Source organism: Macaca thibetana, chromosome X (genome assembly GCF_024542745.1).
Source record: "Macaca thibetana thibetana isolate TM-01 chromosome X, ASM2454274v1, whole genome shotgun sequence".
Taxonomy (NCBI): Eukaryota; Metazoa; Chordata; class Mammalia; order Primates; family Cercopithecidae; genus Macaca; species Macaca thibetana.
The window spans coordinates 127,118,912-127,137,262 of record NC_065598.1 but is presented as its reverse complement, the minus strand read 5'-3'; the positions used below and the strand labels follow the sequence as shown (position 1 = coordinate 127,137,262).

Sequence of the window (18,351 nt, the reverse complement as noted above, 5' to 3'; positions counted from 1 at the left end):
AACAAATTAAATGACACAATGAAGCAAGCAGACAAATCTAGAATATGAAACGTTCCAGAAGACAATTGACCCAGGTTCTTCAATTGATTTATTGAAGGGATAAAAATGGAGAAAGGACATTGCTTTAGATTCAAAAAGAATCAATGGATGTAACAACCAAATGTAATGTGTGGACCTTGTTTGGATCCTGACGCAAACTAATTAACAAAAAATAAAACAAACTTTTCGAGACAATTGAGAAACTTTTAGTATGTATTACAGTTGACTCCTGAATAATGCAAGGGTTAGGGGTGCCGACCTTCGCACAGTTGAAAACTAGCATATAACACTGACTCCTCCAAAACTTAACTGCTAATAGCCTACTGTTGACTGGAAGCTTTATCAACAACATAAACAGTCGATTAACACACATTTTGTGTGTTGTATGTATTACTTTCTTACAATTAAGTAAGCTAGAGAAAAATGTTGTAAGAAAATCATAAGAAAGAGAAAATATATTTACTATTCATTAAGTGGAAGTGTATCATCATAAAAGTCTTAATCCTCGTTGTCTTCATGTTAAGTAGGCTGAGGAGGAGGAGAGGGGTTACTCTTGCTGTCTCAGGGGTGGCAGAGACAGAAGAAAATCATGTATAAGTGGACTCATGCAGTTCATACCCATGTTGTTCAAGGGTCAATTGTATATGATAATAAGAGAGTGTTTAATAATTTTGTTAGATGGGATAATGGCTTTGGGGTAATAGAAGAAAATTTCCACATTTTAATGAAACACATACTAAAGATATTTAGGGAGTGAAAAGAAATAATGCTTGGAATTTGCTTTAAAATCTTTTGTGGGAGGTAGAGAGAGAGGAAAAGATAGAGGATGAAATCGAAAAATCTTAATATTATTTGTATTAGCTTGCTAGGGGTGTGTCTTAGTTTATTTTGTGTTGCTATAAAAGAATACCTCAGGCTGGGCAATTTATAAAGAAAAGAAATTGACTTAGCTCATGTTCTGCAGGCTGAGAAGTTCAAGGCATGACTCTGGCATCTGGCAAGGGCTTTCATGTATGTTACAATGTGGCAGAGAAGGTCAAAGGGGGCAGTGGGCACATACAAAGAGAGGGGAAAACCTGAAGAGCATCCTGGCTTTACAACAAGCCACTCTCTCAGGAAAGAATCCATTCCCACAAAAACTAATCCAGTATCATTACAACAAGCACTCATTACCCCGAATACAGCACCACGACATTCATGAGGGATCTGCCCCCATAACACAAACACACCCCACTAGGCCCCACCTCTCAATACTGCCATATTGGGGATCAAATTTCAACATGAGTTTTCGTGGGGACAAACAAACCATATCTAAACTATAGCCAGATGCTGTAACAAAATATCACAGACTGCATGGCTTAAACAACAAATTTATTTCTCACAGTCCTGGAGACTGGAAGTCTGAGATCAAGATGTCAGCAAGTTTGGTTTCTCCCGAAGCCTCTCTCTTTGGTTTATGGAAGGCCACCTTCTTGCTGAGTCCTCAGTGATTTTTCCTCTGTGCACATGTTTCTCTGTCCTAATAGCCTCTTCTTACAAGAAGACCAGTCAGATTAGATTAAGGCCCACCCAAATGGCCTCATCTTAACATAATTGCCTTTTTAAAGCCTATCTCCAAATACAGTCATGTTTTGAGGTACCGGGTGTTAGGGCTTTGACATAAAAATTTTGAATAATGAGTGTATGTGAGTTTATAGTACTATCTATACCCTTTGCTTTTGTGTATGTATAAAAATGTGTATTAAATACAACAACATTCCAGAGGAGGACATAAAGGTACACCCAAGGCTGGGTGCAGTTGCTCACGCCTGTAATCCCAGCACTGTGGGAGGCCGAGGCAAGCAGATCATGAGGTCAGGAGTTTGAGACCAGCCTGGCCAATATGGCGAAACCCCCATCTCTACTAAAAATACGAAAATTAGCCAGCGTGGTGGCACATGCCTTTAGTCCCAGCTACTTGGGAGGCTGAGGCAGAAGAATCGCTTGAACCCGGGAGGCAGAGGTTGCAGTGAGCCGAGATCATGCCACTGGACTCCAGCCTAGGCGACAGAGCAAGACTCCATCTCAACAACAATAACAACAACAACAACAAAGTACACCCGAACAGATAAACATATATAGCATGTCCCATAAATAGGCACCATCAGGAAGATATTAATTATCCCTAAGCAAATTCACAATTTTAACATATCTCAATAAATACACCAACATTCGTTTCCTGGAACTGAATAAGCATATGCAGAAAAATAAGTAAACAAGAAGAGTCAGGAAAATTCTGGAAAATGAAAGAGTAATGGGGTGTGGAGCAGCCTTATTGGATACTAAAACATACTCTAGAGCCTCAAAAATTAACAGTGTGGTATTTGTGCATGACTGGAAGAGAATAAAAATCCCAAAATAGACCCAAGTGCATAAGATGATTTAATACATGATAAAAACAACTTCTCAAATCAACGGAGGTAGAAATAAACTTTCTGATCAATATTAGGACAAGTGGGAAGCCATTTCAAAAAAGACTAAATTGAATCTATACCTCATGCCATATGTCAGGATAAAACTCAAATAGATAGAAGATTTAAATTTTTTAAAAAAACTAAACCATAAAAGCACTTAAAAGAAAGCCTTGAAGTCAGTGCCTTCCTAACCATGACTCAAAATCCAGAGGCCATTTTTTAAAATGATTGACAAATTGTGCTACACAAAAAAGAAAAACTTATGGCAAACACATGTGAGCGCGTGCGCACACACACACACACACACACACGCCATAAGACCATGAGCAATGTCAAAAGACAAAGGAGAAATAGGGAAAATATCTGTAACTTAGATATCACAGACAAAGGACTAGGCTAATTTCCCTAATTTTTAAAGAGTTTCTAGAAATCTGTGAGAAAAGACAAGAAAGCTTTTTTTTTTTTTTTTTTTTTTTTTTTTCAGGGAGACCTAAAAAGAAATAATCGACATCATGAACAGACAACCTACAGAATGGGAGAAAATATTTGCAAACTATGCATCCAACAGGGGACTAATATTTAGAATTTACAAGGAACTCAAACAATTTCACAAAAAAACCAACCACATTTGGGGGAAAAGATGTGAATAGACATTTTTCAAAAGAAAACATATAAATGACCAACAAGCATATGAAAAAAATGCTCACCATCACTAATCATCAGAGAAATGCAAGTTAAAACCACAATGAGATATCATCTTATAGTAATCAGAATAGCTATCATTAAAAGGTCAAACAAATAACAGTTGTCAGTGAGGATGCAGAGGAAAGGGAGTGCTTGTCCACTGATGGTGGGAATGTAAATTAGTACAACCACTATGGAAAACAGTATGAAAATTTTTCAAAGAACTAAAAATAGAACTACCCTTCAATCCAGCAATCCCACTACTGAGTATCTACCCGCAAGGAAAAGAAATCATTATATTAAAAAAAGATATCTGCACTCATATGTTTATGTTTATGGCAGCACTACTCACAATAGCAAAGACATGGAATCAACCTAAATGTTCATCAACAGATGATTGGATAAAGAAAATGTGGTATGTGTACACAGTGGAGTACTATTCAGCCACAAAATAGAATGAAATGTGTCTCTTGCAGCAACATGGATGGAACTGGAAGCCATTATCTTAAGTGAAACAACCCAGAAACAGAAAGTCAAATACCACATGTTCTCCCTTATAAGCTAAAATTACTTAACCAGTACAATTGATTTCTTAATGGGTACATTATTTGGGTGATGGACACAATAAAAGCATAGACTTCACCAGTACTCAATATATATCCAGGTAACAAAATTGCACTTGTACTCCTTAAACTTTATACAAAATCTTTTAAATAAGAAAAATAAAATGGGAATGCCAAAGTAAATGAACACATCTTTCACAGTAAAAGAAATCCACACACAAAAAAGAAATTAATATAAATGTAATGGCACTGGGGCCAGGCATGGTGGCTCGTGCCTGTACTCCCAGCACTTTGGGAGGCTGAGGTGGGCAGATCTCCTGAGGTCAGGAGTTCCAGACCAGCCTGGCCAAAATGGTGAAATCCCATCTCTACTAAAAATACAAAAAAAAAAAGAAAAAAAAAAAAAAAAACACTAGCCGGGTGTGGTGGTGCACACCTGTATTCCCAGCTACTCAGGAGGCTGAGGCAGGAGAATCGCTTGAACCTGGGAGGTGGAGTCTGCATTGAGCAGAGATCACGCTACTGCACTCCAGCCTGGCAGACAGAGTGAGACTCTGTCTCAAAAAATAAATAAATAAATAATTTTAAAAATTTAAAAATAAAAAAATAAAATGTAATGGCCCTTAAACATATGAAAAGATGTTTGACTTCTCTCATAATATGAAAAGTTCAAATTTAAAACTACACCAAGATTTTTTTTCTCACCTATCAGTTTGGTAAACATTCAAAAGTTTGATACCACACTCCACTGTCAAGCCTGTATAGAAAACAGTCACTCTCATACATTACTAATGGGACTGCAAATTAGTACAACATTTATTAGTTTGGTAGGGCTGCCATAAGAAACATCGCAGACCGGGTGGCTTAAACAACAGAAAGTAATTTTCTCACCATTCTGCAGGCTAGAAGTCTGAAATCAAGGTGTTGGCAGGACTGATTTCTTCTGAAGCCTCTCTGCATGCCTTATAGATGGACATCTTCTCCTCTATGTGTCTTCACGTAGTCTTCCCTCTTTACATGTCTGTGTCCTAATCTCTTTTCATAAGGACACCAGTCGAATTGAATTACGACCCACCCTAATGACCTCATTTCAACTTAATTATTTCTTTAAAGACCCTCTCTCCAAATGCAGTCACATTCTGAGTTACTAGGGCTTAGGACTTCAATATAAGAATTTTACGGGTCACAATTCAACCCACAATTACCCTTATGGAAGGAAATCTAGATATAGCTATCATGACTACCAATTCATTATCCTTGACCAGCAACTCGACTTCTGGAAATCTATCCTACAGATATACCCGCACACATATAAATTGACATATGTATGAAGATATTCATTTCAGTCTTGTTGAGGCTGAAATATTCATTTCAGACTGGTTGAGTGAACTTTGGTTTGTCTACACAGTGCAAAATTATGCAGCTGTGAAAAGAAATGAGGAAGTTCTCCATGCACAGGTAAGGGCAGATCTCCATGATAAATGAGGAAAAAGAATGCACAAAACAGTGTAATACTAGTATGCTACCTACATACTCCGGGGAAAGTACATTTGTATTTGCTTGTATAAAATTTGCATAAGGAAACACTGAAGGCTGAACAACTACAACAAAATGCTAATAAAAGTGGTTACCGAGCGGGATCAGCCATGCAAATCTCTAGATGACAGTGTAATTTAAAACACTTCAAAATCATTGGAAGAAAGCTATTGCTGGGCTCTGCCTGCTGACCTGGGGAGGTCAGTGGCTCTATGGAAAACACTGTGATAACCTACTAAGGAGAGCAGCCTGTGAAGAAGCTCAGGTGTTTGGCAATCAACTCATTCCTTCCAATGCACAAGTGAAGAAGGAAACTGTTTTTCTGAATCCTGCAGCTTGCAAAGGCAAAGCCAGGACTCTATTTGAAAAAAATGCTGCCCTGATTTTACATTTATCCTGGCATAGGTGTGACTATTGTTAAGGCAGATTATGAGGTACAAGCCAAGAAATTCCTGGAACTGATGGAGAACACTTATGTGATCATTGTTGCAGGAGGAGATGGGACACTGCAGGAGGTTGTTACTGGAGTTCTTCGACAAACAGATGAGGCTACCTTCAGTAAGATTCCCATTGGATTTATCCCACTGGGAGAGACCAGTAGTTTGAGTCATAACCTCCTTACTGAAAGTGGAAGCAAACTCCAACATATTACTGATGCTACACTTGCCATTGTGAACGGAGAGACAGTTCCATTTGATGTCTTGCAGATCAAGGGTGAAAAGGAACAGCCTGTGTTTGCAACGACCGGTCTTTGATGGGGATCCTTCAGAGACGCTGGCATCAAAGTTAGTAGGTACTGATATCTTGGGCCTCTAAAAATCAATGTAGCCCACTTCTTCAGCACTCTTAAGGAGTGGCCTCAGACTCGTGAAACCTCTATCTTGTATATGGGACCTACAGAGAGACCTCCCAATGAACCAAAGGAGACCCCTGTACAAAGGCCTTTTTTGTACAGGAGAATATTACGAAGGCTTACATCTTACTGGGCGCAACCACAGGATGCCCTTTCCCAAGAGGTGAGCCGAGAGATCTGGAAAGACGTGCAGCTGTCCACCATTGAACTGTCCATCACAACACAGAACAATCAGCTTGACCCAACACGCAAAGAAGATTTTATGAACATCTGCATTGAAGCCGACACCATCAGCAAAGGAAACTTTATAACTATAGGAAGTCGAAAGGTGAGAAACGCCAAGCTGGACGCCGAGGGCATGAAGTGTCTCCAAGCTAGCCAGTGCACTTTGCTTGTCCCAGAGGGAGCAGGGAGCACTTTTAGCATTGACAGTGAGGAGTATGAAGTGATGCCTGTGGAGGTGAAACTGCTCCCCAGGAACCTGCCGTTCTTCTGTGATCCTAGGAAGAGAGAACAGATGTTGGCAAGCCCCACTCAGTGAGCAGGCAGAAGACAAGTACTCCCAGACCACATTTTAAGCCACCAGTGGGACCAAAAGGGAACAGGTGCCTCAACCATCCCAACAGTGTTGTCAGAGGGTCCCGAGGGCATTTTCATGACAAGTACCCCTCTGCCCCCCTCCAGCAGTGCTTCCCAAAGTGTTCTCTGTCACCTGCTTTGCAATCAGCTTCCGTTAGTGGATGTTTTGTTTTGGTGTGACGGTCGACCCTCCTAAACACGGGCTTTCCTCAGGCTGGTTCAAGATGGAAAAGGACTTTCTTCTGTTTTCTCCCACAGTGCAACCACAGTGGAGAGCCCACAGTGGGCTTAGCCTGCCTAAGCCCTTCCATTCCCATTTTGTTCTTTGACCGTACTAGGAATTCCGGGGAAAGTGCCTTCCTTCCCTGGGGACCATTTCCTATTTCTAGGGTCCTCCACGGGTGCTGCTATTTTGTGAGCTCCGGCTCTTGCTTAGCATTTATTTTAGTTCTATCCTCAGTCCAGAAATGTATGCAAGGTTGTTTCCCCTTTCAGCCATGGCTACAGTACTGTAAAATGCTAGTTTTTATTTTTTTAAGTAGTGCCTCCTAAATGGTTTGCATGAGAGCCACTTGGGGTGCATGTTGAAAATTGATCTATTTGGGGTCCACCCCAAACCTAACAACCCAATTTGGGGATGGGGCTGAGGTATCTGCATTTTTTAAAAAGTCAGCCACCCTTCCCAGGTGATTCTGTAAGTTGGTCCCTCAACCACACTTGGAGAAATAGTGTTTTAAAGCAGTGGTCCACAAAGTATTCTGCTCATGTGGCCCCCAAAAGTATTTTGAAAAATGATGTATCCCCTCACCCACCTAAGTTGGCATCTAAAATTTGTCATGGGAAGTTAAATAGTTGACAAAGTATGTATTTGCTGGTGTCATGTAAATATTAGTATTTTAAAATAAAAACTGTTAGATCAGTATTTTAAACATATCCAGTACAATTTAAATATCACAACAGTTTGACACCCTTTATTCATTTATAAAAAGAAATGAGCTAGTTCTTTAGTAGTTGAACATTTTAAATTGGCTTTTCTCCTTCTATATTTCCATACCACTTTCAGTCGAGAATCCTATCATGATGTAATCTACTGTGCTTGGCATCTTTTACTCATTCACCCATTATCTTCTTGTCACAAAAAATATAAATGGAAATAAGTTTTTTTAGTTCTTGCTTTAAGTATTATCTCAGTCCAGAACAAATGTTATCGTAATTATTGGTATATAATGAAAATGATATTTATATAATTCTTTGAAGATTTTCTTAGAATGTTCTTTATCCTAATTAGTTCATTTATCCAAGAATACATGAATGTTATTTACAGCTGAGATGGGGTTCAACCTCAATTGTATTCCTTGTCTCATTTATTTATAGATGTAAGCACATAAATTCTATGGGAATAGAAAGAAAAAACATTGGTTACCAATAAGGGTGTATTGGGGACACAGAAAAGAGGGAGCAGGAGTAGAAGTGAAGTTTTCCATGTACCTTTTTATACAGTTTTTATTTCTAAATCATGTGAATTCAGATAATTAAAATTATATCTAATTTTATATTATATGTTTCTATGTAATATGCAGTTATATAGATATATTATATCTATATGTAATTATATATGTAATTATCTATATGTAATTATATAGATATATATATAAGCATAGATAGATAGATAGATAGATAGATAGATAGATAGATAAATAGATAGATGCTTCCTAGCTTGGCTGTGAAATTTCTAGTACAATTTGAGATTAACTCTAATCTTTTTACTTTTGAAAATGGCTATTCTCAGTTTGTTAAAGCTTCATCTAGGGTTTTCAAATTGTGCCCTTGTGAAATAAAGAAAATCCCCAGGGACCGCAAATGCTTGCTTTCTTTATATTTTTCTTTGAAGAAAGGAGCTGAGTTTAAGAAGGCTAGAGGAAGTCCAGTTGGATTTGATATTGACCAAACAGGAGACTGCCCAGATGCTATTGATCCCCTGCACTCAGCAGCACAAACGCCCTTGGGTGTGCATTACTTCAAGCAAACGGAAGTGTGCCCCGCTGAGTGTGGGGATGCCTGGCTGGGGGTGGGAGGACCCGAGTGCACCACATCCAGCTGGGAGTGAAATTCCTGGAGAAAGCACCCACAGCACTCTGAACCTGCTTGCAGCCCAACGGCCTCGCTGAGAATGCTACATTTAAAAGTGCAGTTTTTGGATGATTCCCAGAAGATTTTTGTGGTTGATGTAAGTGGAAATCACATTGCTATTATTCCTTCATTATTCATTCAATAATGGTCATTTGTGAACAGCCCATTAGACAGCAATGTTATGTCTTCTTTAGGAACGAATGAAGGAGGACTGTGATTTTTAGCTTTGGAAAAATAATCTTTATTTAACATCACAATGTAGTTCATATTTTTCCATTAACCTTTCTCTTAGAACAAGTTGTCTTTTCTCAAGGGACAACAATAGCAAATTTTAAAGACAGGATAACTATTTGCAAAAAGCAAAGCAGCAATAAACTAGTTCTTTTACCCAATAAGGTATTATTGTTCATTGAAATTATGTCTGTGGGTCTCACCCCATGAGCATTTGTGGGGAGAAAACTGTTGTTCTGAGGGAAAGGAGTGGGGGAAGCTATCCTCCTTTTCTGAAGAAAACCTATGGGTTACAAGGGGTAGAATTATGTAGTTGTAATGAGAACTTCAGGAAGTAATGACAAGTATGAGAGAGAAAAATAGGATAAGAGACTATTTAGTTTGATTTAGTACTTATAGTTCAGAGTTCTTAATAAATTCCTAGCTACAAGATGATTGCATACAATTATACCTCATCTCTTCAAGAAAGAACAAATGTATTAAGCACATCATTTGGTGCTCATGTTCCAACATCTTAAGATATGTACATTTTGATGTCAGGATTTATGTATGAGGATTTTGAAAAGTTCTATGTTTTTATTGGAACCAAAAATGCTATTTGCTTTGATATTTACCTTAGCTACTAACAAGAGACAAATAGATTATTTTATTTGAAATTCATACAAAATGTTGGTTCTTTTCTTTTATACATGAACTGACAACTGCTGTGGCTCAGCCATGATGTTGGGTGTGTGGGTAGCCCATTTTTCCAATGAGTATTTTATTTTTATTTGAATCATGTGCTTTGTGAGTGATGACTTCATGTCTTCAGCTGCTGTTTTGCTGTCTCTTCCTTTCAGTTTTATGCGCAAAAGGCATTTTGAGGTCCATGGACCTGAATGATTTGTTTTTGTAGCAAATAGCTTCCATTAGAGGTATGAGGCATTTCCTATTATTTCTTGGAACTATGTTTAAGGGGTGGAAAATATCTTTTGAGTAGTTTATCCATTTGCAGACCGGTGGTGTATGCTCACAGTGCTGCAGTACCTGAATTAGTGAGCTGGGTATTCAAAAGATATTGCTTTAGGCTAAGTTTTCAATAGATATTTCAAGGAACTCAAAGAGAAATCTTTGACAAAAAGTGACAGAAGAGTTTTTTGAATGTGCAGTCTAATTCAGATCCATTTAAATGGGGTGGGGGGTGGATGGGGAACACAGTACTATATCTTCACAAAATTCACCCACAGAAGAGCTAGTTCCAGCAACTTAAAGACTTGATTTGGCTTCAAGTCAAACTTTCTCTTTCCAGCTGCAACACATTGTGTTCCTTAGAAAGATAATGGGAGAGATTTGATACCCAGCAATTCTGGTGTCAAAGCATGTGATCCCTTTTGCTCTATGGAAGACTGCTTTGTAAGTAGCAATCGTGGTGTTACCCAGAGTGGCAATAGCACTGGCTGCAGTACTGTGAGTGGCTTTGTCCAGAGGAGTTAGAAGCTTAAGTTAGCATTCAGTCATCCAATAGTACCTTCTCTGCTTAACAATAGTAGATTGATGATGATGATGATGATGATGATGATCATGATAGTGATGATGATAATAGTGGTGATGATGATGATGATGATGATAGCAGTAGTGAGTCATCTGTGGATAGCACTTTAAAATTTACAAAGCACTTTCACATCCATTAGTTCATTTGATCCTCCATTCTACCTTGTGAGTGAAGGTAGGAAAAAGATCTTTTCCCATTTTGTAAGTTAAAAGATGGGGACTCAGGGAACTTAAGTGACGTGTGCACGACCACACAGCATATAATTGCAGAGCTGGACTTCCAATCCAGAACTCTGCCCTCTCCTTCATATACAATTGTAACCAGAAGACTCATCTGTCAGTAGCCTTCAGTATTGCCGATGCACATTGTTTATTTTCTGATGACCTTAAAAGGCATAGAACTTGGCACACAGTGAGCTTTTGATGACTACTGTGAACCAGTTAGTAGATCCTTCTTTTCTTAATCATGGTTGAAGAATTATGTGGGACAGTGTTCCTTCAAGGTCAGGGAGACAATGGTGTGAATCTTTTCATCTATTCAAACACTTAAAAAGCAACCTAAAGAATGCTCTATTTTATTAGTATTAACAGTCCAAATTTGATGAGGAAATGCTTGGAACCATAATAAAGAGAACCCATTAATAGCTGAGGAAGGCCACATGGAGGACCTTTTGATGCTAAACTGAAGTCTCGAGAGGCATGGATCATAACCAGGGAAAATCGTCCTTCAAGATAAGATTCAAGAAAATAATTGGTTGCATAAGGGAAAATAGTGGACTCTTGGGTATTGGTGTTGATTTTACAGAAAGTGCAGTGGTAGAAATATAAAAAGGACTCATGATCAGATAAAATAATGTCACCTGGGGAAAGCTCATTGACATCCAGAACCCTTCCTCCACCCCTAGTACTATTATCTTGCTGAATTTGCCGGTGTCCAAGGTCTAACTTAGGCCTCCTAAGAAGCCTGTTTTGTCAGTACTCCACAAAAACTGGAGTCAGAGACTGACATTTAAAATTAGAATGCTAGTGTCACCATTTACAGTGGGATTGGGGACACTGGGGTCCTCTCATCATTTATATGCCAAATGATTTCAGAAGAGCCAGATCTGGAGGAATTAGATATATGATCCTAACATTCGATGGCTTGGTAATGCATCCATGTCCACAGAGGCCATGGCATTGAGACCTTTTAGTCATGTATTCATTAATTAACTCATTTAGTTAACAAATTATTACTGAGGACCTAATATGTCCCAGGCCCTGTTCTGGGGACAGTAGACTTTCCTATATTGATAGGTAAAGTTCGTGAGCAAGAGCACACTCTGGTCTGGACAATACTGCCTGGATGCTACAAATTTTGGCCTTGGTTATTCCTTTTTCTCTCATTGCATGATTGACAACTCTGCTTTCTGATCATCTTACTGTTTTTGACTTGTTAATACTTTCAGTTAGTTTATTAGAAAGAGTGGCTGCTCCCAAATACATCTTGTTTTCCTGAAGTTTCTTTGCATGTTTGTGCTCTGAGTCACTCGGTGTTGATTTTACAGATAAATTCTCTGAAAATATTAGTCAACCTTTTCTTTCATGAACTTCCAATAGTGTTTGGGGGTGCAGGATAGGTTATGGGACTTCAGAATTGCTAGAATGTGCCTACTAAAGTACAATCCAATGAAGAAAATGAATTTCGTGAAAACGTCATCTTACTTTTCAAGCCCTCATATTTATTTTATAAAACTGATCATTGTCAAATATTAGCATTATTCTTAGGGCTGATCTTACCATGGACAGCTTATCTTTAGACTGTCAAGGAAGGCTCTCTAGAATGATGATGGGAGTGGGTGAGCGGGACTAAAAATTGAATAAGGTCATGATTTACAAATTAATTGCAGGTTTTAATTGTATATTTATTTTTGCTTCTTCAACATGGAGACTAGAACTTTTCTCGATGGAAAAAAGGAAGATAAGACCAAAGTTAAAGCTTTGTGAGATATTAGAAACAATAGAGGGTCAAGTTTCTAGCTTGACTATGAATCTTCAATATACCCACATGCACATGTGTACACACACTTTCTCACACACATTTAGTAGTAGTGATGAGTGCCTTTGGAGAGCAACCTCTTGTTTGCTCATCTCAGGTTACATAGAGAGTTGTACAAAATGGTCATCCCATCACCGTATTTGACACAGTTCTATCTGATATCCCTTTTAGGCTGCTGCATTTCTGTCTTTGTAAAAGCTGTTATTTCTGAATTTCCAAAATGATGTTTCACTTTGATGGATTCTGGAGCCTAAAGTCAAAACAAGATGTTAAAACATCTCTAGTTTCACATTTACCTGATTGCTAAGTGATTGTACTGGCCATGCAGTTGGTACCAAGTAAGAGAATATAGTAAGTTAGCTCACCTAATTCCCTTGGGAGTCCATGATAAAGGCCACTAGGCCTCATTTTTGAAAAGAGGCAGAGGAGAGGCAGTGCCAGGACCGAACACCGCTCAAGTTAAGTAGGAAAGCAAAGCACAGTGATTTTTAAATTTATTAGTGGTGGAATTTACCCTTGGGATGTTTGCCCAGGGGTTGGTTTTTAAATTTGTAATGATGAAGGATCTTTAGTAGTTTGGTCAACAGTGAAACAGATAACCGATTCCATCACTTCATAAGGCAAAGTTCTTCCAACTTCAATGATATGAAATTGTTTGGTGTGGCCGGGTGCGATGGCTCACGCCTGTAATCCCAGCACTTTGGGAGGCTGAGGCAGGCGGATCACGAAGTCAGGAGATCAAGACCATCCTGGCTAACACGGTGAAACCCCGTCTCTACTAAAAATACAAAAAATTTGCCAGGCGTGGTGGCGGGCTCCTGTAGTCACACCTACTCTGGAGGCTGAGGCAGGAGAATGGCGTGAACTCAGGAGGTGGAGCTTGCAGTGAACCGAGATCGCGCCACTGCACTCCAGCCTGGGCGACCAGCGAGACTGTGTCTCAGAAAAAAAAAAAAAAAAGAAAGAAAGAAAAAAAAAGAAAAGAAAAGAAAAGAAAAGATATTGCTTTGGTGTGATAGAAGGTACCTGTATTTGGGACTACAAAAACTACCAAAAAAACCCCACCACTTTAGCTATGTAATCCTGGACTAATCACTTATCTCCTTAGCTCGCTGAGTTGTTGCGAGGAGTAATACAAATGAGGTAATGTATATTTGGAGTCTGATAAACCAGGATAGATTTGACTCTGCCACTGACAAGCTGTGGAGCCATGGGCAAGTCACTTAGGCTATCTGAGCCTTAGTTCTGTCAACTGTAAATCCTAGACTTGGGGTGTCACGAAAAACTTCCAGAAGAACAAACCATTTAAGTTGCTGAGTAGGAGTTAAGAAGGTGAAGATCGAGAGGTAGATTGTGGGGGTAAGTATGGTGATCTACACAAAGGAAAGAGCGAAGGCCAATATGCAAAAGAGAACATGGTCCTTTCACAGAACAAAAGGGCCAATCTGAGTGAAGAATGGAGTATTGAAAGGAAAATGGGAGTGACTGGAGGTCAAAGTTGAAAAAGAGGTTGGTACCTAGACCATTCAGGCAATGTATTCTATATGCAAAGAAGTGTAGTCTTTATCCTGAAGGTGTTAGAGACCACTAAAGGGTTTAAAAGTGGGGACATTAGCCTCTGCTCATCATTCATTAATTTATGCATTTATTCATTCAGCCTATATTTAATAAAACTATGTTCTAAGTGCTAGAGATGCCAGGTAGAATCTGAATGTTCCCATCAAGTTTAGTGGACCCAATTTTAGATGGTCAAACTATATCCAAACACATATGCCCAAACATCAATATTGCAGCCTACTAGGGTTCTGAACTTAGTCAATAGTGAAGACAGACAGGAAGGATAAATAAAAGACATGCTAATGAGGTAGAATTTCTAGAACCATTTGATGCCACCCTTTTGGATATGGGAGATATGTGAGAAAGTATCTAAATGACCATCAAGTTTCTGGCTTAAGTGGCTGGTGGGATGATGGCCCCATTCACCAAGATGGAGAACAGAATAGGAGGAGCAAGTTTAGAAGGGATAATGATTGGTTTTGTTTGAGATTTATAGATAGAATGATGGAAGGAAAAACACATCTGGAGTAGGGCAGACCTGAATCCTAGACCAAACCCCAACAATTTGAAGGTGTGAGACTTCAGGTGGATCACTTCAGCTCTCTGAGGATATGCCCTTATCACTAAAATGGAGATAATCCTAGCACCTACCTCATGAGGTCATTGTCATGATAAATGAGATATCAGGGATAAGTTTCCTGACACAAAGCGGGTGCTCAAACTTGTTAATTCCCCATCTCCCTGGCTTACAGACCTCTTTATTTCCATACTTTGCAAACCAACACAGAACACTCTTTCACTTTCAACTTGGACTTTCTTTTGATAATGCTTGATTTTGCAACTCACCTGCAGGTAATAGAGCTGTGCTCCCCCATTTCTGAGCTTCCTGTAGGGTTAATTTATCTTGCCTTTTTGCATACTTTGGCCTCTGTTTAGTCAGCAGCCCCAAGAGATTTGCTCTTCCCTTTGGAGTCATTAATCCTGTCCATAAGAACTCCCTAGAGTTACCTAAAATAATGTAGGGCTTCCTCGAGGAAGCAGATGGAAATGGCCAAACCCTTTGCATTTGACTACATTCTAAATTGTTCCATGGTCACTACTCACAGTTAGGGTAACACAGTTAATAATAATGATAACAATAATATTACTGAATAATAATCACAAATGGCATTTATCAACAATTTTCTAGATGTATTTCCTATGCACTACCTTACATAAGTCTCACACACATCAAATAAGTGTCACTGTTTAGGGTTGTTATATAAATTCTCTGTGCCTTGAGGTTTTTTTTTTTCTTTGTCTGTAAAATGGGGATAATATTAGTACCTGCTCCATAGGGTCCTAACAAAGGTTAAATGATTAATATATGTAAAACACTCAGACTAGTACTAGTAAGTGCTATATAAGTGTTTGCTACACTCATGCCTCATGGAATTGGCTCCAATTGTAGATAGTGAACACGTCCTGCTTCTTATGTCCAAGCAGTAATATTCCAAGCTGACTAGGCCTAAAATATTATGTTTATCTCTATTTTATGAGTATGTGAACTGAGGCACAGAGAGGTTGACTTACCCAAAGTCATATGGCTATTTAAGTTAGCAAGTGAGCTGGGATTCAAGCCCCAGTTTGTCTGGCTTCAAAGTCCTGTCTGGTCATTGATTAGATGGTAGGCTTCTTACTCAAGTGTGATTTCTATATATGCAGTGAAACTTCCTGGTTTTCCAGGACTTTGTGATGTATCCTCTAGCAGATACATCACAAGCAGCCTGCCTAAGCAGCCTGCCCCATGCTAGGTGGGATCAATCGATGTTTGTTGATAGACTAACCAACAGACTGAGCAGATCAGCTCACCACCACCCCGTGCCTGTACAAAGAAAGCCAAGTGAAGGAGCTTCTAAACCCAGGTCAGAAAGATCATCCTGGAATCATAGCATTCCAACCTAGCCAATGTTGGCTGTCTCTTTGCCAGATATTCATTTATCATTGCAGGGGACCCGTACTGCCTGGTGAATGTCTTTGTTTAAACTGAGCTTCCTTTGTCATTCATATCCTGAGGTTTGTTGATTGGGAGAATAAATTGAACTGAAAAAGAAAAAAGTGCTTGTGCTTCCTCTGGACCCAGGCCAGGCTGAGCAGTGGGTCAAGCATGGTTTGGGCGCTGCCTGCCCCACCCTCTGAGAGCCCCACATCTTCTGCTGTCACATGGCTTCCAGGCTGCTTTCCTGCTCCAGCTCAGAGCAAAGGCAGGGCCTCCAGCCTTCCCACTCCCACTCCTACCTGCCCCTTGACTTCCCAACCCCACAGCTGAAAGGAGGAGGGAACCTGAATGCAAGAACATTTGAGGCTATGGTGGAGGAGATTGGGGAACTGACTTTGGAGCTATAGGTGGGTGGTGGTTGGGTGTTTGTTCAAGTCTGCACTCGTGGGAATCTCTGTGAAAATTTCAGTTAGTCAGGGCCTTGCTGCCTCTTCATCTTTCATCGCAGGGAAGGCCTGCCTGCTGCCTGGTGCTGGGGAGGAGTAGCAGAAGTTGGTTCACTGCCCTGCAGCCAGAAAGATCTGCAGATCGTCCCTCTGAATTAGACTCACCAGAGGAGAAGTTTCCTCTGAATTCTATAGGAGTTTCTCTCTCTCTCTTTTAAATATCCTGCATTTGCATCATTGTTTTGACCTGTCACAAACACAAATGTATTATTCTAATAATGGCTTAACTTTAATTTGTGCCTTAAGACAATGAAGCTGTCAGTTGCAACTTGGAGAAATTATTCAAACTGACTGAGCTGAGTCCAAATTGTCTTGGGGTCAAAAGGGCATGGCCTGAGGGGAAAATCATCTGGGAGGCGGCTGGACTGGCCCAGTAATTTCCTAAAAGAGCCTGGAGACTGCCAGCCCAGCAGCAGGGAGCAGCGCCTAGCTTTTGTGATACTAGGTGCCTCTTAGCAGCTTTGTGCCAGACTGTCAGAACTGGAAAACATTCCGTGAGACCAGTTCTACTGCTGAAAGAACCACCCTTAACAGTTCATTTGCACCCCAGGAGGTAGTGCTGAGCTGGCCAATGAGGTGCTAGGGCAAGGCACCACTGAGAAGATCTGCTGAAGGCTGCAAAACTCAGGAAGAATGAAAGGTGACAGGTGTTCCGAGGAACATTTTTCTGGGGGCTGTGGAACTCTCTGATGTATATAGCTTGTCTGGTTCTAAACACAGCTGCTGTGCAAAAGCTACAATTATTACCCCCACATCATCTAATTCCAGCCCCTTTTTCTTTATTCCGTCTCATCCTCTTTACTCACTTCCTCCTCTTCTGTGTCCAAGGTGTGGGGCCAGAAAGGGGAGGTTTGCCTGGGTGAGCTGACCCCAGGCCCTGGAAGCACTTAGGCATGGCGCCTCACCACTAATCGCTGGGCTTAGTTGTCTTAAACAAGAGGTCCTTTGTCCTCTGACATTCTTTCTATGATGACGAAATTCACCTTTCAACAGACTTTTAAAAAGACAAAGATTCTCCAGAACTTCACACTCAGAACGTTTTAAGTGATTGTAAGAGATTTGTGACAAAGTTACCGTCAATTGCCTTTAATGCTATGAGATATCATTTCCTGACCTAGCTGCATGCCAGGAATTTCCACTTACATTATTTCATACAATCATAACTTAATACATCTGTGAAATAGGTATGATTATGCTCCTTCATTCATTCATCACTCATTTAACAAGTCCTCATGAACCCTCACTGAATCCACACACTGTGTTGGCTATCGAGGATGCAGAGATGAATGAGAAATTGTACCTAATCTCAAAGAGCTCATGGGCTAGGGGAAGAATCAGAGATATAACCAGGTATGTATATTATGGTGTGATGTGTACAAATGACAGTGGAAAGGATAATTTTTTTCTAGCACAGCAAAAGAGGGGCATCTAACCAAGATTGAAATGTGTATGTGGAGGGGACAGACAAGCAGAGTTTTCTAAGGAAGGTGATGTCTAACCTGAGCCCCAAATAGCCAGTACTAATTATTTAGGTATGTGTTGGGGAGTTGGGGGACTGTAGGCAAACAGAGATGAAGGTTGGTCCAGACAGAGGGAGAAGCAGGAAAAGGCTTGTGGAGTAGATTAATCTGATTGAATCTTAAACTTGAGGGCAGAGGGGGCTGAGAGAGAGTT

General features: G+C 39.9%; 1 protein-coding gene and 1 pseudogene across 2 annotated transcripts in view; both read left to right on the top strand.

Annotated features, from left to right (window-relative positions):
• The first annotated feature begins 5,399 nt into the window (after positions 1-5,399).
• On the top strand, positions 5,400-6,669 carry LOC126945705 (acylglycerol kinase, mitochondrial-like; annotated as a pseudogene).
• Positions 6,670-8,701: 2,032 nt separating this feature from the next.
• Positions 8,702-18,351, top strand: part of FRMD7 (FERM domain containing 7) — a 51,288-nt gene continuing 41,638 nt past the window's right edge. For both annotated transcript variants that reach the window (XM_050775235.1, XM_050775234.1), the window contains exon 1: positions 8,702-8,934. In XM_050775235.1, the coding sequence (XP_050631192.1) occupies positions 8,878-8,934 (57 nt within the window). In that variant the 5' untranslated portion in view covers positions 8,702-8,877. The remainder of the gene's footprint in view (positions 8,935-18,351) is intronic.